We start from the raw sequence: 23821 nt of genomic DNA on the forward strand, positions 1-23821 counted from the left end.
TTATATATTTATTTTATCTGATTAAAGGTATTTTTCAATTAAATTATTATTGTTGTTTATTATTTTAAAACTATTTAACTAAACTCTGCATGACGATAAATAAATAATAATGGGTCTTTTGTAATGAAAAAAAAAAGAAAATGTATTCTTTAAAAAAAATCCTTTATAATGAAAGAAGAATTGTTTGTTCAAGATATTATTGTATTAATAAATTATTATAATAAAAAATTATATATGCATTAATATTAAAAGGATTTTAACTATTTTTTGACGTTTTATCTTTATCTTTTATGAAAATTTATATTAATTATTTGAATTTTCTCATATTTACTGTGTATTTAATTTTGATATGATAATTGATTCTATTACTTATTGAAGTAGGAATATATTAAATTGAATTTAATGTTCTTATGATATTAGAATTATGATAAACTTAGATCTATTACTAGTTAGTTAATGTGGTTAAAATTGGAGTAAATTAAATTAATTACTTATGAAATTATGATTAGAAAGGAATTAAATTAATTATTGATTAACTCTAAAAGTGTTTTAGTCAGATTTCTGCTTTTATGTCACTCCTACGCAAGAGGATAATCCTTTCTATTTTCTTATAATTTTCAAATTATAGTCCACTTCCTTTTTAATTATTAGTTGTATAACTAATGATAAAAAAAAAAGTATTTTTTTCATTTATTAATATAAACATTATCATTAAAAATCAAATTTTAGTTTTCTTGCTTTGAATGTTTTTATTACTTACATTTTCGAGTTTCAATATAATATTAAATTATTTTAATTTGAATCTTATTTGCCAAACATCATATACAATAATGGATGAATTGGCAAGTTTTATAAAATTAATATAAATTGTTGATACATAAAATGCCTACCAACGGTATTTATGTAAAAATAGTAAAAACTAATGAAATTAATCTGTTGATTTATATGTATATTAAAAGTCAACTATGTTTCTGGGATAGAAAAAATAAATTATTAGAATAGAAGAAGTAAATTATAGATTATAGATATAAGGATGCGTAAAACATACTAATGATGTATAATATTTATATTTAATGCATTATACAAGATAATTAATAAGTCCTAATTACAGTGATACTCTCAATTATATCATATATTAATTATTAATATTTAAATTAAGATAAAGAAACTTAACGTATTTAAAAAATTTAGAAGGAAATTTAACCATGATTAGTAGTTTATCGTTGCGTTGCATGATTATTATTATTATTTTGATTATAAAATTAAGATTATAAATAAAATATAATTAAAATTTTAATATTTTATATTAATTTATAATATTTCAAAAAGTAATAGTAAACTAATTATATTAAATATCCTATTTAATTTGTTTTAGATTTTAAAATGTTATTATTTCAATAATATGAAGATTATTTTACGAATATATATTCATTAGTTTTAGTACTATATAAATTAATACTATACTACCTTTTAGGCTTAAGAAATTAATTTATTATAGAATATATGGGTGTTTGAAATCCGTGGTGCAAAACTGTAATTGAGGTTTTATCTTTTTCCTGGTACGTAATTTTCTTGAAAAATATGGAATCCAAGGTGGCATCATATCAGTAATCACTGAGGATGAAAAATGTAAGATTTAAGTACACAAGCAGATGATCGTTTGTTTGATGTTTAATTTCTTTGCTGAAATTTCGGACCTATTTTTTTCCTATTCTAAGTTGACATCTTTTTTCATCAAAAAGAATTTCCCAAACTTCAATTATTTGTAATTTGACTCTATTTTCTCTTCCATGCTTTCCTTTTAGGAGATTTTCCTTCTTCTTATTTGTGGACTACCAAAAATAATTTTGACATTGTGATAAATACATTCAGCCAGAATTTTAATATGTATGTCTAATTTGATAATAAAATTGAATTTGAAATTGGTAGTTGTAATTATTTATAGAAATTGAGATAATACAAGAAGACTAATATATATTCCATACAATCAAAGCTAAAATATAGGGTAGAATTCTTTCTTTGTTGGAGAAATAAACTGAAATTAAGTTTCTTACATCTTAAAGAACTAATAACACAAGTGAGTGAGTAAATGTTAATTGTATTTTTATTATTACCTATGTGAATAGAATTAGTATGGAAATTAATAAGTCACTCTTTCAATTTAAATAATCATTTTAATCCAAGTAATAACATACTAATTATTTTTTGATATATTATGTCATTTACTTAATCATTGCAATTAATTAAATAATATTAACTTCCTAAATAAAAAACACATTTTTAATTTTTTTAATTGATAAAATATTTATAATTAAAATAACAGGAGCAACGTAGTGGATGGATCAATAGTTGAATGAATAAAATCTGATGTTATCTCTTTATCCAAAAAAGAATTAAATGAAATTACTTTAAGCATAAGGCGAAAAAAAAAACTAATTTAAGTTTATATTATAAAAGAAAGGATACTTGAATTGTGGTTAGTTAATTGAACATTTTAATTTCCATAACACAGCCTTTTTCTCTTCCTCTCCTAATTAAGCCTTAATTTTCTGGACGGGAGTATTTCAGTGGAATCTCTTGTCAGTGTTATAATGAAATAGGTAGTCAATAGGGATACAAAGTCTTTGAGATATTGATATCATTGTTTTGCAATTTTCCATAGAGCAGTAATGGAAAACGTGCTCCTGTTGATGCAAATAAATAATGATTAATACTTAATTAAAATGCAGTAATGCTAATTAGGAAATAAATAATTAAATGTCTAAGAAAATTATCAATAATGAAAAATATATTACACATCATTGATTCTATCTCGAATACTGGATAATATCTTAAAATTCTAATGAAAAATGTTATTTACTGCTATATTAAATTGCCCTACACTTATTTGCCTAATTAAGCAATATGTTCTAATTATAAAAATACTAAAAAATTAAATTACAAGTGGTGAGACTCTTGGTTGGTTCAATCATAGGCTTTTAAACTAGAATTTTAAGACTAACATGCTCTTTGGAGAAGTTGGATTTAGCTCTCTCAAAACAGTATGCAAACTGCTCCAAAACAGTTCCTTATACTGTGGAAAGGATAATGATTATCTACTATTAACAAACCTATTTTATTGAATAAGAAAAGAAAAACAAATTAATTTTACTGAATCAAAATAAATAAACCAGTTTTATTCAAAAAAGGTCCTAGTAAAAATGGATGATTCTTTATACTTGGGACAGCCTTTTACCTTGAACTGGCCCTCTTTAGCTGTTCAGTTCACTACCTGTAAAATAAATTTGTTTTGTTTTTGTTTTTCAATATTAGACAATCCTTGTCAAATTCACCTTATCCTCTTCTTCTGTCATCATACTTGCGTTTCCCACTGACCTTTCTATATATAAACTCTAGCCTACCCATATTCTCTGTACCTCTACTTACCCTAAAATTAATTAGGAGCAATGAAGAAAACACACTAACTATAAACAAAATATCATTCCCTAATCTCCTCCTCTTCCTTTTTTCTTAAAAAAAAGATCTGTTTCTTTACAATGGGTACTATGGCGCATTCCAGCCAGAAAGTGAACTTCGCTACACCAAGAAGTTTCTTTGCTACCTTGAAATCTGATTCCAAAGAAACTTTTTTCCCTGATGACCCGTTTCGTCAATTCAAGAATGAGAAAAAACGCAGTGCAAGATTCAAGAAAGCAGTCCAGTACTTCATTCCTGTCTTTGAATGGTTACCTAAGTATAATCTTCGCACGTTTCACTTCGACCTTCTCGCCGGTATCACCATTACCTCCCTTGCCATACCTCAGGGGATCAGCTATGCCAAACTCGCTAATCTCCCTCCTATAATTGGCCTCTGTAATCCCTTTTTTCTTTTCTTTTCTCTTTGATGATTTCAACTTGCCGTTGAAAGATAATGATGATTAACTATTATTATTATTATTGTGAGTTGGTGCAGATTCGAGCTTTGTCCCGCCTCTCATCTACTCGGTGTTCGGAAACTCAAAGCATATAGCAATAGGGACGGTAGCAGCATGTTCATTGCTGATTTCAGATACCATAGGACAAAAAGTATCATTTCAAGATGAACCAGAATTGTATCTTCACTTGGTTTTCACTGTAACATTCTTTACGGGAATTTTTCAGTCTCTCTTAGGTCTTTTAAGGTGAAAAAGAAAAGATCCCATTTTATTTTATTTTTTAAAACTTTGACCCTTACTGGGTACATATTATGTTTATAATAATGGTTTTTTTAAAAAAGAAAAAAATTGGTATGTAAATGAATGCAGAATGGGAATTCTGGTGGATTTCCTGTCGCATTCGACAATTACCGGTTTCATGGGAGGCACTGCAACTCTTATCATTCTGCAACAGCTCAAAGGCATGCTTGGAATGAAGCATTTCACCACCAAAACTGATGTGGTTTCTGTGTTGACTGCTGTTTTTAAAAATCGACATGAGGTTTGTATTCAGAAACAAAATCTCTATCTCTGGTTTTATTTTATTTACTGTTCCTTCTGCTGTGTTGGAGATTGCATGATGACCTGAGCAACCTTTTTCTTTATTGCATCACTTAGTATTTATCCATAAATAAGTAGTAACCGCTTACAAAAGTGGGCACTCAAATCTTTCACTGGATATTGCTTGAGTTCTTATAAAAAGGGTAAGAGAATTATTTATTTACTTACTTTATTGAATTCTTAATTCTCAAGAATTGTTGTCGAAAGTGTTTCTTCTTTTGTGGCTAAGTATAACAATCTGAGCAAACAAATCTTAAACCAAATGGAAAAGAAGATGCTACAAATAATAAAGTAGTTGAATATATCTCTTTTAAATTAATATTCCTAATCTGTGGCATCACTAAAGGAAAAACGATGTCCCTTTAATTTAATTTCATACAAATATTCATAGACAAGGAAATAATTTTATTTCAGAATTTTCTGATTTTTTTCTTTTTTCTTTTTTCTTTCTTCCTTCCTCTTACAGTGGCACTGGCAGAGTGCAGTTGTTGGGGTCATCTTCCTCATTTTTCTACAGTTCACTCGGTTTCTGGTGAGATATATATATATTTCTCTCTTCTTCTTCCATCAACTTACTCATAAATATAGGTTCAATTATATGTTTAATTAATAATAAGAACACATTGATGCAGTTAGAGAATTTCAAATTTAGAAATTACTTTAATTTAATTATCAGTTACGATATTTATGTTTGTTTTTTTAGAATTATCTATTTAGGAAATTCAGGATTTAATATTACTTAAAAAATTATGCTTTTAGTAATAGTTTTAATTTTCCTAATTAGTGTTGATTTAAAATTTCCTAATTTAAAATTTCTAATCATAGTGATATTCTATAAATACTCAATAGTTATTTTATTATTAGATTATTAAATAATTATTGTTTTAAAAGATTTGTACTTTTTCTATAGTCGCGAGCTTGAGTTTGTGCGTTATTGTGTCTGCATCACACATGCAATAATATTAATTATCACTAATTATTAATTATTGATGTTTTGAAGAATCTGAAAACATGAAATGTTCGAAAATGACATCAATAAGCAAAAAGGTTAGTGCGCCAACATTACCACCAACCTCGTTAGACCCGTGGGTTTGACCCACAAAACATTACTATAGATACGGTTTCTTTGAACAGTATCAACTATCCTAGGTTTTTTTTAAGGATAACTATCGCATGTCTCCTGGATTTTTTATATACTATATTAGCTATTTTTTAGTATTTAAAAATTATATTAAAAAATTTTGTATTTAATATTATTTATTTTCTAATCTTTTAGTGTAATATATAAATTACTCCTTATAGTTTGTTTATTATATTAGATTTTTTTTATCTTTCATAAAAATAATAAATTAATTTTCCATCTAAATTAAAAACAGTTAAAACTGAATAAAAAAAATTAATTTAGTCATTATTAAACTTAATAAAACTATCTGATTCATCTAAACTTATTTTTCTATCAAAGTAAAAAAAAAAGTTATTTCTAGTAAAAATTAGTTCTAGTGTATCTATAAAAATAATTAACTAATACTTTTATTTACTTTAATTTTTAGTATAATTTAATTTTAGTAAAACTTTAAATATTTAAAAAAATTATATTTGGTAAAATATTAAAAATTTATATAATGTAATTCTATATTATCAAATTTAAATAAGTATTATTGTTATTATTAATTTTATTGACTTAGAATTATAGTTTTAATAAAGAAGTGTGAGAATTAAATTATATTCTTTTATCAATTTAATTCTTTAATTGAATTTTTTAATAAAAAATTTTAATACAATAAATAAGTATGAGGAGAAATGTAAATGTTATGCCAAAACTTAGAAGCATTTAATATAAAATCAGACATAATTGATAATTGTTTAATAAGAAATTTAGTAGAAAAACCTTTTAGTATAAAACTATAAGATAAAAAAATAATTATTAAAAATTAAAAAGGTAAATAAAAAAATATATATGGTATATAATAATTATCTCTATCTTGTATATTAAAAATTACAAAGAAATTTTAATTCTCTAATTTTAAACTAGTTATAAATAAAAATTAAATTATACACCTTTTTAGGTCCCTTCTTAGAAATTTTACCTCCACATAGCAACAACCATATATTAAAGATTCAATATTAAAATAATTTAATATATGAATTTATTCTTTAACGTTATCCCCACATTATCTGAATCTAGTCTCCTTTTTCTTGTAAAAGAATCTAGATGATGGAAGTCCCTTAAATAGTAGTAAATTATAGAATTAAAATAGAATACGCAAGAATGAGATCCATGTTCAAGTATGAATTTGGTAAATAGATGCGCAATGTTTTCTAAGCACATCTGTTGTGAATGTGGGATTTCAGAGGAGGAGAAAGCCGAATTTGTTTTGGGTGTCAGCCATATCTCCAATGCTGGTGGTTGTAGCCGGCTGTCTTTTCGCCTATTTTGCTCATGCAGACAAACATGGAATTCCCATAGTAAGCATTTTTTTTTCCCACTTTTATTTTGTTTTTATTGAAATCAATAAAAAATTATCAAACTTATTTATAAATCTATATTTTATTTTATTTTATTAAAATAATTTAATTTAATACTTTATATTATTAAATTGAATTTTAAAAAAAATGGATAAAATTTTTAAATAAATTTTATATTAATATACTAAATATTTTTTATAATTTATTTTTTCTGCGTATATTTTCTCTTTCAAATAAAAATAAAATTTGTTAATAAATTTTAACCAAATAAAGGAATATATTATAAATTTTCAAAAACGATAAAAGAAATTTGCTAACTTATAATAAGAAAACTATAGAAAGCAATTAACCCCTGCCCATAAGGTGGCTTCACCCTTACCACAAATGACTATATTAAACCGACTAATTCATTCATTTATATTACTAACGACTATTTTATTTATTTCCCTTTATTTCTTCTCTCAGGTGGGTGATCTACGTAAAGGGTTAAATCCTCTATCCATCAAGTATTTGAACTTTGATTCTAAGTATCTACCCCAGACTATAAAAGCTGGTCTCATCACTGGCCTTATTGCTTTAGCTGTAAGAAAATCGGTTCTGCATTCTTTCATAGATTTATGCATGAACTGTATTATATTTTGTCTTGGGTTATTTACATTTTTACAAAATTATTGCAGGAGGGGATAGCTATTGGAAGGAGTTTTGCCATAATGAGAAATGAACAAGTTGATGGTAACAAAGAGATGATAGCTTTTGGTTTCATGAATATTGTTGGCTCCTTCACTTCTTGCTACTTGACCACCGGTATGTGTATATTCATTACATATTCTTAATCTTTATTTTTAGGTAATCCAAAAGAAACAATTTAAAGGAAATCAGGGTCTCAGATAAATTCCTTTTCTTCTAATTTTTTGATTTGCAGGGCCATTCTCGAAATCTGCAGTGAATTTCAATTCAGGGTGCAGGACACAGATGGCTAATGTAGTAATGTCAATTTGCATGATGCTCACTCTGCTATTCCTGGCTCCTCTCTTTAGCTATACCCCTCTTGTTGCCCTATCAGCCATTATCATGTCAGCAATGTTTGGGCTCATAAATTATGAAGAGATTATTCACCTCTTCAAGGTTGATAAATTCGATTTCCTTATTTGCTTGTCTTGCTTCCTTGGTGTTGCCTTCATAAGCATGGACTATGGTCTCATGATATCGGTAAGAAATCTTCTTATATCGTGATATCAGGACACGAACCCTCTGCTTGATTTGCATTACATTTATTTAAACTCATTTTTCTGTTATGTGTCAGATTGGGCTTGCTTTGGTGAGGTTATTTTTAAATGCAGCTAGGCCTGCTACTTGTAGGCTTGGTAAAATACCAGACTCAAATTTGTACCGTGACACAGAGCAATACCCTGGATTGACAAGGGTACCAGGAATCCTTGCCTTGCAAGTTGGTTCCCCTATCTACTTTGCCAATTCCAATTACCTACGGGAAAGGTAATCCTCAAATAAAAAGTAAATGTTAATTAATAATATTCCAAAAGAATGGGAAATTTTTTATCTAAACTATCGTCGATATTGTTGAACTCCGAACGTAGGATTCTCCGATGGATTAAAGATGAAGAGGACATTTCAGATTCTAAGGGAGAACCTGTGGAGCATGTTTTACTAGATTTATCAGGTATAGTTACGTACGTACTTTCTGCTTGACAAATCATATGTGAATTAAACAATTATTTTGAGGTAAATGTGTACTTAGAGAAAAACAAGATTATAATAATTCCTACATGGTCCTGCAGGTGTTACATCTATTGATATCACAGGGATTGAATCATTAATCGAAACGCATAAAATTCTACAAGCAAGAGGGATTAAGGTATTTCCGCACCCTTTTTTTTTTTTTTTTTTTTTTTTTGCATATAAGCACACGTGCATATATTAAAAACTCATAAATATAAGTAGAGTCTGCTAATTAATTAATTATGTTTATTGATCGATGCAGATGGCGATTATAAACCCTAGGCTCGACGTTATGGAGAAAATGATTAAATCCCTCTTCACAGACAAAATCGGGAAGGAATCTGTATTTTTGTCAGTAGAAGATGCAGTAGAAGCAAGTTTATTTTCGCTTTCAACAGAAACGAAAGGACGCTTAGCGAATGTATCGCATGCAACAGAAACACAAGGATGCATGTCGGAACTTAAGATGCAAGATCTTACAACAGAACCCTTTAAGGCAATACAGGGGAATGATCGTTTTGGTAACGATGATGGTAATGCACGCCGTCCATGATGTCAATGTAATGGCTTTAGAATGTTTTATTGGTAGCGTTGGCTAAAATCCAGATTTTAGATTGATGCACTTTAGGTTAGCTTTTTTCTTGTACAAAAAGAAGGGTGAAAAATAAGGATTTCAACCAGCACTTGTAAATTACTATTATTGATAATTTGCAATGAGCATGGACTATATGTGTTGTAAGATTGTGCCAAAGTTAAAGTGGCACAAAGGTTTGGAGAATAATGCTAGAAGAGCAATTAATTTTAGTTATTAAAGATGATTTTACAATCAGAAATTTAATGAAATAAAAGCAAGGGCATTTGCAATTTAGACTTGAGTTTTCACTTCTGCAATAAATAAAATATTATTTTTTAATAAAAAATTTATCATTTTCATTCTAAATATAGAAATGGTTATTATTGTTTGTTGTATATGGCTTCTGCAATAAATGAAATATCAATTTTATTGTGAATATAGAGGATGATTATCATTGTTTGTTGTACATGCTTCTGCAACAAAAGAAATATTACTTTTAATAAATAGATTATCATTTTTATTGTGAATATAGAGGATGATTATCATTATTTATTATATCGTTTATGATCTATGAGAGTTTCTCATTAATTAAAAATAAAAATAAATAAATATTCTCAAAACTATTATTAAATTTGTGTTATATTTTTTTCGTTAGTTGGCGTTTTTTAGTATTTTATATAAATTAAGAAAGTATTTAATAAATTTAATTATAAAAAATAATTAAATAAAACTAAATTATCTTTCTATAAATATTATCAAAGTTTATTATATTTATTTTTATATAATGATAAAATAAAAAAAATTAATATTATATTGGATATATAAAAGATGAAAAATAATTAGAATGTTTTTAATTTAAAAAAAAATCAATTAGTATAAAATGGAGTATTGAGAGAGAGTGTATATATATATACAAACACACGTACAGAGAAGAAAAGAATACAATTACCACTACAATGCAGTAGCTTAAAAGTGAATGCTAGCTATATATATATATATATAATTAATGTACAATAATTAGTTGAGTTGCTAAGAATAGCAGATTTAGTGTTTTCTTAGGATTGAGGAATCTCAGCAATAATCATTAATCCCATATTAACAGCCATGAATGACGTGGGATTATATGGAGGAGATTGACTTTCACTATTCATGATGCATGGTTTGGTTAAAGCATCTGTCTGCTACAGACACATGAGCACCACGAAGTAGTTCTTTCGCAACTTTGCTGTCGAACCAAAGTGATGATCATCAGCGGCAAGCAACAACATGTTTCATTCCACAATGGAACACGGAATCATAGCATTTGCATGGAAAAATGACATCGAGTTCATGCAACAATTTCGACCTAATTTATTACTGGCTTTTGTTAACTATTTCTATCGAGTAGATTTTGTATAAATAAAAATATGAGATTTATATGTTTAAATCACAATATCCTTAGAAGAAATGGGAGTGTAATTGAGCGAAGTTATAATTTATGAGTTATTTATTAACAATAATCAAGTTCTATCTATTTAAATAATTTGATAAATCTAACTTGTAATATATAATTGATTTTTTAATAAAAAAAAGTTTACTTTACGTACTCTTAAAAAACTAATATATTAATATATAACTAAATTAAGCTGAGCCAATTTAAATTAGAGATTGTAAAAAACTTAATTATAAATAATAAAATTCGGTTGAGTTAAAAATTGATTATTAAGACGGATTTTAGCTTTAGAAATATGTTTATTTTACTTTAATTAAATTTAAAATTTAAAATTAAGCTGAAACTTACGGGTTTTTATTCTATTTAAACAAATCAAAAAAAGGAAAAAGAAAATATTCATAAGTCAATGCAACGTTTAATCAATAAATTGATGTGAACTAGAACCGGAAAAGCAAACCATATCTTGTATGTTTATTATTAGATTTTACAACTGTCCATCATAAAATTTGAACCGTCACTGATTAATATTTATATGAGATTTACGAGTTTAAACTTTTAATTTTAATGTTTCAGTGCTCTAAGGCAAAAGCCCAAACCTAAAACTAGCTACCAACTAAAGCCTATTGGGTTTGGTTATTGCAGACTTGGGCTCGGCCCAAGATACCTGATTCTCGTCTCTCACTCCGACACAGCGTCACACTGACACTGTTTCTTCGCCCCGGGCAGGCAAACACCAGCAACGAACGATGATAATAATCCATTAGAACGCTGCATTTCATCCATCTTTATGACTTCTTAAAATCAACCTCTTCTTTTTCCCCGCTTTTTCTAAATTTATTTATTTTATACCTAAAAAATAACAAGTCATTCGTAGTTCTTTTGGACATGCTTGAACAAGGATCATCTTTTATTAATTTTCTAATCATAATGATTTTGATCTAATTAATTTATTTTAATTTTTTCTTGTTTTTGCAGCGTCTCAGGCTTAATATCAAGGTAATTCAAACAAATAGTTTTTTTCGTAATATGTGCTATGTATATATATATATATGCTGTAGCGGAGGCAGTCTCATCAGGTTTTAACAGTGTGAAACCTGTTGATGGATAAGATTGAGGATGCTTTAGAACTCCTTAATAACTATCAGATGCCATAAACAAGTCCTTAGTAAAACTCTAGTTCATGAGTCCAACTTTAATGAAAGAACAGTCCAGATCGATGATCCCTCGTGTCTTTTAACTAAATGATATAATTGTGTTTCTACTGATTGTCTTTTTACTCTACTCCCCAAGGGTGTCTGCACATACTAGTTTGAAGGTGCTCTTTGGGTTACCAAGAGATGGCTATTTCTTGCATAAAGTTTGATCTTTTAGATGAGATATTAAATTATTTTGGCTTTTGGAGATTACTAGGGCCGATGGTTCTTTTTTCTTCCTTTTGGTTGGCTAGAGATGGATCTTGTTGTTCGGCTCACCAGATTTTGATATGCTCGAGGTCAGTAATTGTTTGTTGTTGAACCTTCACGGTATCTTTCAGATGTACCTAAGATATTGTACATACTGAAGAATAAATTTTATTGAACTTTGGCCCATGGGGCTCAGTTGGCCCACGTCTTACCAAAGAGCCCTTACTCCCTACGCTGAGCCTGTCTCCTAAATGGGACCTATAATTCATAGCATTAGCTAAATCTTATTCTTCCTTTAGTTTTGATTTTTGGACTTGCATAATATCTCACCCTCTTTCTTGTTAGGTGACCTGTACCATTTCCTAATTTATGTGTCCCTTGAGAAATGTTTCTTACTGGTTCTTGCAAGTTGTAAGTTGTAAGTTGTAAGTTGTAAGTTGTAAGTCTACCTATTCTCGTGAAACTTTACGCCTTTACAGATGCAAATGACTTCCAGAACAAAAGAACCTGGGCATCTTATACATATTTTACAAAGATATTGATCAGATTCTTCTTCCCTTTATGTTTTGTTTTATACCTTCCTCAGGTTGCAGTTAGATGGCCATAAAGCGTTGATCAAAGATAGACCCTTTATTTTCCAGCTGCCAGTGAGTTTGTAAGTTGAGGAAAATGTAAAATAAATCACTTGACAACTTTCTTTTTTCACAACTAATCCTCCTAGATAATGTATAATCTTTGTGTGTTGTCTGGCATTAGAGCATGGGATTTAGTTTTTTTCTTGTTTATTTTCCCATAATTGTTATGATATTAGTGATTAAAGAAAGCTCTAATCATTTGAGATTCCCTAATTAAGCATTATTCCTAGCAACGAACATTAGTATATTATTATACTAGTATAGTTTCAATCATTTGGTTGATAGGGCTGCTTGAGTTAGGAATGGAGAACTGACCTGGAACATGAAATTCAGCTTTTTGGGTTACAAAGGTTTTGCTAAACAAGTGTTTAGAAGTAAACAAATCTATGTCGTGGTTAGTTTAAGATTATGTTTTTGTTCTCACATGCCGACAGTATTGCATGTATAATATTATTGCGGAAGTGGAAGAACTGTTCTTTGTATGCCTGTTCTAGCAGCATCCTATGACTTTCACGAGATAAAAAAAAAAACAAAGGCAGGCTTCTGTAATAGTAAAAAAGAAAGCAGTCGGTGGCCTGTATATTCAATGTACAATGTTATGCGCCCTACACCATTCGCTTTGCTAAAGCATTTTCCATTAGTGGTATTAGCTTTGCTAAGCCTTGGAATGAAATTGACATGCAATTGGGTTATTAATTAACTGATGAATATCTGTCTTAATAAATAAAAAGTAAAGGGTTCAAATTTAGGTACCTTCTGTCCTTTTGGAATTTATAAACTTGTTGTGTGGTAAAAAATAAATGAAACAGATAGAAAATACTGCAATCTCCTTAGAATTTGATAGTACTATGTTATCATTTTTACCAGAGCATCTTTATATGAGTTACCGAAGCATTTTGTAGCCACATTTGTTAGTATTTGGGTTGATTTGGGTCTTTATTTGTAGGTCTTTCATCTCCTGCAATTTGTCTATTTCAAATGGAATCTTGATTTCATATATAAAAAGAAAAAGAGAAAAATAATAAAGGTGAATTTCTCTGATTCTGTAATACTTATACGAATTCCTTTTTTATGAGAGAAAGTATTGAAAAGTATTTGAGCAAGAAATTCTTTTAGTAGGAATCAAGAAAAACAGATTCTTTCAAGTTATAAGCGAGGACCTGATGTCCAGGGTATACTCGAAAACCAGTCCCACTATCCAAAATTCGAACTTGATTTGATTTTAAATTTCACTGCCTTTAGGGTTAAAAAAGAAATTCACTTTTACATAAAACGAGGGTTGTCTTACAGAAAACCACTAAACATACCTACTCGATACATGGGGATTATATAATTAGAGAACTGGAAAAAAAAGAATAATAAATAAAAGAGACCCTGAACTCTTCTGATACTTGTCTTGGAACTGCATCAGTTTTCTTGATGCATCTCGGCATGCATTTGAAAAAAAAAAAAAAGGAAAAGAAAAAAACAGAGAAAGCTTGGAACTTGTTCCCTTATGCTGGAATGGTTGTCCTGTTCCTGTAGTGATCTCCAAGTTCTGCTATGCTTTGTATTGGTCCAAATTCTAGTCATTAAATGAATATTATAGCAACATTTCAAGTCTTGTAGTTTATGTAATTTTTCCCTTAGATTTTCTTTCCCTTTCTTATTGTATTTTTAGAAAGTAAACTGGAGTAGTAGTGGGTTTAGTTACTCTTGTGGCATGCATTAGTTTGAGAAGTCATTATCAAAATTTGGCCTTAAGTTTTTGTTGGGACTTTGTGAAATTGTGTTATTAAGTACAAACTATAAAATGCTAAAGAGCTAAGTCATCACAATTTCTTTTCTCTGGCCATTAGGAGTAGAAACTTTTATAAAAAGAGGAGGCATCTTATCTTCATTTGGTACCAAGTTCTTGATAAGATGAGAAACCACCACATGGCATTAATCTAAAAGACAGTTGTATTTTTAGAGGACCACATTGGGTCTATTTCATCTCATCATTTGGTGCTCAATTGTTTTCTGCTAAATTAACAAAATCCTTACTTAAATTTTATTTTTTATTTTGATGATTTTATTTTACCAAATTTCCTTGACAATGAGTGCATTAAATATTTACAACACTCAACTCTTTCATAACACAGGCAATGGTTTGTTGGCAGCATAGGCCCTTTATTTTCTGTAGGCCTACAGTTTGGTGGGTAGCAATATGTTTCTCCCCTTAACTCTTACCTAATGCAAGCCAAACATTTTAAGAAGCATAATTGAGTAATTAATTGCTTATTCCAACTATTTTATCCAATTTTAGCATTCATTTTCCACATTTAAAAAAGAAAAAATGACACTGTATTTATTTGCATGTCAATGTAAATAAATATTAGTTAATTAGCCTCGACAAGGAATTCACTTGTACAACTGTAGAAAATGAGAATCTGAGTAACTAAAAATATAATAGAAGAAGCAGTCCTACTATAGCAAATAACAACATAAAAACAATAATGCAACGAGCATCTTCATCAAAAAGTGTCCATGAATGTACAAGAGAATTTTAATTTTAAGTTAATTAGCACTAGAAACTGGTAGAAAGTTTGAGTTTGAATTTTTTATTTATAAAAAATTGATGAGACTTTATTGTTTTTATATTAAGTGTAATATTTTATATATTAATCTCTTGAGTTTAATAATAAAATGATACCGCATGGAAATATTAATGTATTTGTAAGTACATTTTCTTTAATTGGAATGAAAAAAAGGAAAAAAAAGAAATGGGCTCTTTACGTAGAAAATTTATGTACCTCTACTGGTTAATACTAATCGACTCAACTAAAGTAACACCATTATAATAGTTCAAAGGTCTATGAAAAAACAGTGACATGAACGGACCTGCCATTGGCAAAAAGTGTGGACCTTCACTACAATGCTTGCTCATTTTATTTTCTTCGGATTCTCGATTCTCGTGCTCCAGGGACCCATCTATTAACATTTAACCCTAGTTACATTTTTCAATAAATTTAATTTACATTTGACAAAATATATATTATAATATTTATGCTGCCGACGGAATTTATAGCACAATAGAACTTGACATTAGTCCTAAATTCCTGGAATTACAATCCGTAATTTGCGTGGGTTTTTATTCTATTTATAATAATAATACAATTCTTTTTTTCTTTTCCTCTCCGTCCCTTTCCATTTTCGCTTTACCAACAGGCAGCAGGGGCTCTGTTTGCAGTTTACTTTCCACTATTCCGTTTCTTTATTTCACTGTTTATTCTCTTTTCATTACTTATATTTTATACTAAAAAACTAGTTCTTTTTAGACTGTTTTAAAAATAAATATTAGAATATTAAACTTACCAAACTTAAAAGGAAATAATTGAACACACACTAATTTTTAAATTCTTAAATGGAAAATATTCAAATTATATAAATATGAAATAAATAAATTTTATCGAATACGATTTTCGGTTTTAGTGGGTTCGAAGGAACTTTCTCATTTTTTCAACCTAAATTTACGGAGATAATTAATAATATCAATACAATATTATTACATTATGTATTACGTTTTCTGTTCCTTTGTCAACTTTCAGCTTAAAAAATGAATGCATACATTAATAAAATTATTAAAGTCCCAGTGTGTTTATACCTTATATATATATATAATACAGTTGTGTCTCTTGGTAGAATGTGATTTTGATGGCCATGCTGGTGATGATGATATACACCAACATTCATGCTTTTTATTTTTTATTTTTCAGTATTTTATTACATAAATAAATTTATGAATATTCAATTATATTATTTCCACTTGTAATAATAATTGATATAATTTTCATCAGTTATTTTAAAATATTAATTTGGTTACGAGACAATGAATTTCTGATGTAATAGAAGTAACTTGCATATTATAAGTCACATACAATAATACATTGAAAATAAAAGGTTAATGAAAATTGTTGCTTGTTCCAATTATATTCTTCTTTCATTTTTTATTTTTTTTTTACCCCTTCTCTTCTCTTTTCGGATAGGATTCTAACTCTTTTGATTTCATATTCCATTGAATAGCAAGAAAATTAAAAATAGAATAAATATATTTCTAAGTCCTTCAATTGTTTAATTTTATTTTGTTAAACTTCTTAATTATATTCTACTTTATTAAGTTTTTATAATGTTTTTTACTATAATCAATCTAAAAAATATAAAAACTCAATTGAAAAAATAAAAATTTTAATTAATGTAAATTATAAATAAAAATTAAAAATACAGCAAATAAAATACAATAAAAATTTGGAAATTTAGTAAAATAAAACAGAGAGTATATAATTAATTAGTTTTGGGGGAAAAAGAATCAATACAAGAAAGGCAAAAGGAAATGTAGTTGTAGAGAAAATCCAAGACGCGTGGAGTTGATGCAGATAATCATTAGCCTACGCACTTTTGTTGACTCTTATACATTGTCTTTTTACCAAAAACATACGTCTCTAATTATCTTCTAGCAACAATTAAAAATTTGGATTTTTATTTAATTTTAACATTGATAACCTAATTATTAAGATAATATCATGTTTAATTAACATCTACAAATTTCATAATTCTTAACACATAAACTAACTAATTAAAAATATAACCTGTTCAAAGGATACGGTCATGTAATTCCAATAAAACACATTTGATTATTATATGTATTATTTCATATATTTCTTAAATATGTATAAGATTATATCAGAACTCTCAAAATATATACTAAATAAATAAAATTTTATAAATATCAATTAAAATAATAAATTTATGTAAATATTATGTAATATATATATATATTAATGTAAAGATTATTATACTTAATAGATGTAGGGTGGGGGTAGACTAGAGGGGTTCATTTGGTCTAAAAGTTTGTTGTTGGAAGGATTTGAAAGGCAAGCCGAGTATAGGGGCCAAAATGGGCCTTTGTCCGTCAATTTTATTTGATGAATGAGTAAATACGGCGGTTGCGGCAGCCAAGAGAGAGAGGGTAAATGGTATGGCTCGGAATTAGGAATTAGGAATTAGGAAAGAGTCCGTGTCTTGTTTGCCACTCTTAGCATTTGGCGTCTAGAGTTGCTTAACAGCTGCATGAGGAAACTCGATTATGACGTACCTCTTTTTATTTTCTTCTTATTGACACGTGTCCTCCTTGAGCTTCACAGCTGGCATTTGTCTTCGACATCTTACGTGGCTCATCGGTCCCACACGCTCTAGCCGTATTATCCATTTCCATCTTTTGGATTTATACTTTGTACAACAAAAACAACCATATGTATCATTTGGTTTTTTTATTTTCTTATTTAGATTCTTCCCGCTACAACTTGATGTTTAAGAAAAACTGTTGTTTAGCATTTTGTGTTTAATTAAGGTTAAGCTTTTTTATTATTTTAAATTAGGGAAAATAACCAAAAAAGTTAAAATGGTTTTAGAATTAGTTTGCTAACACTTTATAATAATTTTAGTTTAGTTACGGCACCTTGAAATGGTTATAAGAATAACAAAACCAATCATTTGCAAGTCATATACTTTAATTAACTAAGAAGGTCAAAATCTAAATTCATTTAGTTTTAATGTAAAACGTAATTGTTTATGTTTTTCTAAATTAGAAGAAATTGTTCAATATTTTTTAATCAAAATATTGAATAATATTTTAAGTGAAGAACACACTCAAAATAAGTTATCCTTGATGTATTTGATATATTTACTGAAAATAAATAAACCTCCTAATATTGTTAAAATTAATGGTAGAAGAGTGAAAACTAAATATGTATTAAAAAAGAAAAGAAAAATATGAATATAAATGCAATATAAAAAACAGAATATTTAAAGAAAGCAATGTCATTGACTAGAAAATAGGATGTCAATACTGTTACATCATTCCTAACAGAAAGCATAAGAATAACAAAGATTTGTTTTCTTTGCTTTTCTTTTTCCTTCTTTTGTCTTTTAATTCTGTGGAATTTTAAATTAGTTAAAAAGCGAAAACGCGTTTAAAGCTAAACCTAGTTATAGCAAGTAAGCAAAGGCTTATTCCGGTGGAGGGCCATTTTCGTCCACAAATATAAGAGAAAAGCTCAAGAAATTGAGAACGTTGACGCGTACAGGAACGCGGTGCACCACACCAGAGTGGGACCCTCTTTTTTTTCAAAACGCCGACGATCCAGCCGCGCGGAACGTGATGCATGGGCCCCTCAAAACACTTTGCTTGACGATGTCGTTTTCTCTCATTGGCGCTTTAGATGCTGAGGGACCCATGCCTACCCTCTCTTCATACTCTATAAACTGAAACGGCACTTGCTGCTAAATTTAATGGTTTATTTATTAATTTATTAATAAATATTTATTTATCTATATATTATATTTTTTATTTTAATTATAATATTAATTATAAACTTATAATATTTAATATAAATAAAAAATTACTTTTAAATGTTTCTAATTTTTTAAAATTTAAATTTTGATTAATATGATATTATATAAATTATTTTAGAAATATTTATTAATTATTTTAATATTATATAACTTAATACTGTATTTAATTACTTATTATTTTTAAAATTAGAATTTTATTATATAATAAAAATTAATTGTTATTAAATAATAATATTAAAAATATCATTTAAAACGTTATTTATAAAATTATAATTATTATATAATTAAAAATTAGTTAATTAATTAATATAATATTAAAATATAATTAATATGTAATTTTAATGATAGAATTAGTATTATTGTCTGATTAGCAAACTATTTATTAGTTAATGTAATATTAAAATATAATTAATATGATATTCTTTAAGACTATAGTTAATATTTAATTAATAATATAATTTATTAATCAATAAATTATTATAAAATTATAAAATTACATTTAAATTTAAATTATATGTATAAAAAATAATACATATAATAAAATAAAAATTCTATGTATTAAAAAAGTTTAGATTTTAAAAATTAATATATATATAAATATATAAATTAATAAAATATATAATCATAGTCAATTTGTCATCATCAAATATCAAACAAAATGTTTGATAATCATCCAATTCCAATGATAAAGACTAGTAACATGCATAATGGGGTCTCTCAATATGTTGCATTTTCTTTTTCATTTGATTGATGTTAATAATGTGAAAGTAACTTTGTCTTATGATTCGGTTATATTTTGTTTCATTTTGATAGGTAATCTCACTATCTGCTTACCATAACTAACAATTGATGATGATTTTTAGGGAGGAAGAAAATGAAAGATATCTGAACTAAACCAAATTCCTTCTTCGTTTTCTTTTATGAGAAATACAATTATGATTTGTGTTCAAAAGAAATGCCAAGACGAGCGTGCATTAAATTAACCAATGATTTAACGTGGTGATAAAATATTTTTTGCATTTAAAATACCACCATTATAAATTCAATTTCTAAAAAAAAAAAAAAAGTTCTCTACAATAAGATTTTATTATTTTTCTATTGTGACATTATTAACATTTGATTATTTTCTTTCCTAATAATTCTAAAGAGATTCATTGATTCAGTATATTTCATTTGATTTCAAGAATACATATATGAGATGGTTAATCAAGATTTCGAGTTCAAATTTTAGATATGCAGCTGCATTAAAACTCTCAAAAAAGTGTTTTGCTATTCATAAAACTCCTATTCCGCACGCCCTAGATTAATTCTAGATATGTGTATATTAAAAGTTAATTATATTAACTATTCTTAGAATAATCAAATATTAATTAACAATAAAAAGATTTTATTAATTAGAATAATATTTTTAAATAATAATTTTATTTTTAATTGCATTGAACCAAGCTGAATGTAATTCTTATAAATATAAAATACAATCAAAGGATGGATAGCTGTAAATAAAACAGGTTATATTACTATTAATTTGTTCTTCTAGTATGCAAAAGCTAGGTCAAATTACATTTGTTTTATTGAAAATGCAATAGGTTCCTTAGTTGTTAGTAGTTTACTAATAACAATAAAGAATAAAGAGTAATTTTATAAATCGGTGGGTCGTTAGCTATATTCTAGAATTCGATAATTTTTCTTCCTTTTTCTTTTTTCAGAAAAATAATAAAGAATTATATAACAGATATTAATTGTTGCTTCTTTAATGAATGGTGGCCAGCCATGGACGACTTTGACTGTATTTGATTTTGAAAATTAAATGCAAACTGTTATTCTACATATTAGAGTTTTGTTTTCTTACCAAAATCACCATATAATATAAATAATCTTCATTTCTGTTCATTTTTAAAAAGGAGGATTATTTAACTATAAAAAAAACTTTTCTAAATTTTCTATCTATTCGCTATATTAGTTAAATATAATCAAAAAATATAAAATATTTTAGCCTTGTTCCGGTCGCATAAAATAAATTTAATATGCTAAACTACATTTAATCATTATTATGTGAATACATAGCTTCATAATATTTATTTAACTTCTTTTAATAAAAAATATTTATTTAACTTTACTTTTATCATCAAACTCTTTATTTACAATAATTATGACTCTTTCATCACTCGTTATTATCATCATTCAGCACTGTCGTCACTATAATAAATAAATATAAAATTATTAATTTATCATTAACACTCTATATATTTTCATTATGTTCATATTTAAATACATATATTAAATAATGATGATCATTTTTCACCGGTAACATATTGTATAAAATAAAATAATCATAATCCAAATGAATGATCTTAAAAAAATGGAAAATAAGAAAAGAAATGAAAGGAAGGAAAAGTAGAAGATAATTATGTAAATTATATGAATATGTGTGTTGTAATCATTATAGAGTTTTATTTTTCTCTTATTCTTAATGATTGGTATTGTTTTGTCTTTGCTTTTATAAGTGTCAAAGACGCAATGCATCGCTGTATAGACTAAAATGGTAGCCTGATGTGTAGAGTTGAATCTCTTTTTGTATTATCATTTTGGAATATTTTTCTATAAAATAGTTCAATTTTACATTTACCTTTGGGCTGCAAAATCATTGCTAATAAAACTTGAAGAATGGTATGTATTTGTTTTTCCATAGATAAAAAGAAATAGCAATATTAATGAGACAAAAGTAGGGATGTTTATTTATAGAAAATTTTATTATTTTTTTATAAAAAATTAAAAATAAAAATTTATATTTATTTGTGCTATTTTTTTTAAAATAAAAATAGTAAATAGATATGCTTGCTTATAGAAAATTATGTTAATTTCTAATATACTTTTCAAATGAAAATAAAAATAGAATAATTTCTAAAATACTTTTCAAATGAAAATAAAAATAGAACTTCATATTTACTTGCGATATTTTTCTTAAATAAAAAAATATTTTTTATATTTTTAAAATTATTAACTAAACTTTAAAAAACTTATGAATATAAGTTTAATATATTTTGTATATTTTGCTTTATAAAATAAGTCACTTGTTTTTAAATGAAAATAAAAAAATTTGACTTTATTTATCTAAGTCTACAATTTATACTTAAACTATTACTTAAATATAAAATAGAAATTTTTTATAAAATAAACATATTTTATAAATTTTATAATTTTTTATGAAAATAGAAAATATTTATTTCTAAAATTAAAAGATAAAATAGAAATTTTTTCTATAAATAAACATTTACTTATGTTTTTAAGATTATAACTAAATCTTAAAATAAATTTAACATGTTTTTTATTTATTTTTATATAAAAAGTCAATTATTTTCAGGTAAAAATAAGAGTTTTTATTTGAAATATTATCTAAATATAAAATAATTTTTAAAAAGTAACATGTTGTACAATTTTTATAAAATTTCTATAAAAATGATATTTTTTAGATTTTTTTAAAATTAGAAAAATAAAAAAAATCTCTATAAATTGATTGAACACATGAAAAAGTTCTTAGGTGAATTTTATTCTGTTAGTGGCATATAAATATGTTGTTTTTTTTAAAAAAAAAATGTTTATGCCTATATTAATATTAATTAAAAAAGAAAAAATTATTTCGCATCTAAAGAAATAACAGGTAGAAAAAAGTTTGAAAAAATAAATTATTTTAATATTTTAAATTTTAAATTTTAAATTAACACTAAATTTTATTAAAAGTCTTAATTTTTTTATTTAATCTAGTAAATATATAAATTTTTATATATTATTGAATAAAATTATATATTAAAAGAGAGTTAAATAATAAAATTTAAATGTTGAGAAAAATATTGAGCTAAAAAACTTTAATAAAGTTAAAAAAAAAGAGATCTTAAAATAAAAAATTGGACTAATAACTAGCAATGAAAATGATAAAGTAAAATCCGTCGAAATTAAAAGAGAAAATATATGTTCACAGCAAATGCTACCTGCAATGTAATTATCCCTCTCACAAGCCGTACCAAATGCAACCCAAAAGAGGTTAAAAGTGGAACCCATTCGATTTATATAAAAAGAAAAGGAGTTATTTTACTTACCGGCAGTTCATTTATTCTGAAGTAACAAGTCTGATTTGACAATTGACACCCACACCACCACTAATCTTACCATATTCTCGTGCAAATTTCACATTCATCTCGTGATATCATACCCGCTACCTGCCGGTTCAGTTCAAAAAAAATTTAATGGTCAACCATGCCGGAATTTGGTACCACCGACTATTTTTATTAACAACTCTAGATTTTTTGTTTTCTTCTTCTTTCTGCATTGTAACAGCAAATTCTTTTAAATGATGAACAATAATTAGCACTGATATTTTTTTAAAAGTGTTAGCTGATTCAGCTGAATAGGAAAGGGGTTTGAAAAAATAAAATATATTTTTTTTATAAAAGGTAGTGTATTATTAGTGCTGTTGGTATAACAGTCTTTTATTTTATTTTGTTTATTAGTTGAATGTGAATGTGGTTTTAAATTAAGGAAAGAAAATCATATAAAAAAGTGGCAAATAATGAAATATACACACACATATTTGTAGATTTTTTGAAAAAGAAAAAGAGAGAAAATTGAAGAGAGAGACTGAGAATCTGGTGGGCTTTGAGCTGTGACATAGCTGTCCTTTTTTATTACATTAT

General features: G+C 26.6%; 1 protein-coding gene across 1 annotated transcript; it reads left to right on the forward strand.

Moving 5' to 3' along the window:
* The first annotated feature begins 3413 nt into the window (after positions 1-3413).
* On the forward strand, positions 3414-9585 carry LOC8278606 (probable sulfate transporter 3.5). The gene is made up of 12 exons (XM_002515544.4): positions 3414-3852; positions 3953-4160; positions 4284-4455; positions 4981-5046; positions 6867-6980; positions 7446-7562; positions 7658-7784; positions 7903-8189; positions 8284-8474; positions 8576-8658; positions 8777-8853; positions 8980-9585. Exons 1-12 carry the CDS (start codon positions 3537-3539, stop codon positions 9268-9270), a joined length of 2049 nt encoding a protein of 682 aa, XP_002515590.1. The 5' UTR covers positions 3414-3536; the 3' UTR covers positions 9271-9585.
* The last annotated feature ends 14236 nt before the right edge of the window (positions 9586-23821 follow it).

This window comes from Ricinus communis, chromosome 3 (genome assembly GCF_019578655.1).
Source record: "Ricinus communis isolate WT05 ecotype wild-type chromosome 3, ASM1957865v1, whole genome shotgun sequence".
NCBI lineage: Eukaryota > Viridiplantae > Streptophyta > Magnoliopsida > Malpighiales > Euphorbiaceae > Ricinus > Ricinus communis.

Bases quoted from the DNA above. Each gene is read 5' to 3' on its own strand.
- LOC8278606 (XM_002515544.4), top strand. From the start codon at position 3,537: ATGGGTACTATGGCGCATTCCAGCCAGAAAGTGAACTTCGCTACACCA. The intron at 3,853-3,952 runs GTAATCCCTTTT...GAGTTGGTGCAG, and splicing joins CCCTCCTATAATTGGCCTCT to ATTCGAGCTTTGTCCCGCCT. The intron at 7,785-7,902 runs GTATGTGTATAT...TTTGATTTGCAG, and splicing joins TTCTTGCTACTTGACCACCG to GGCCATTCTCGAAATCTGCA.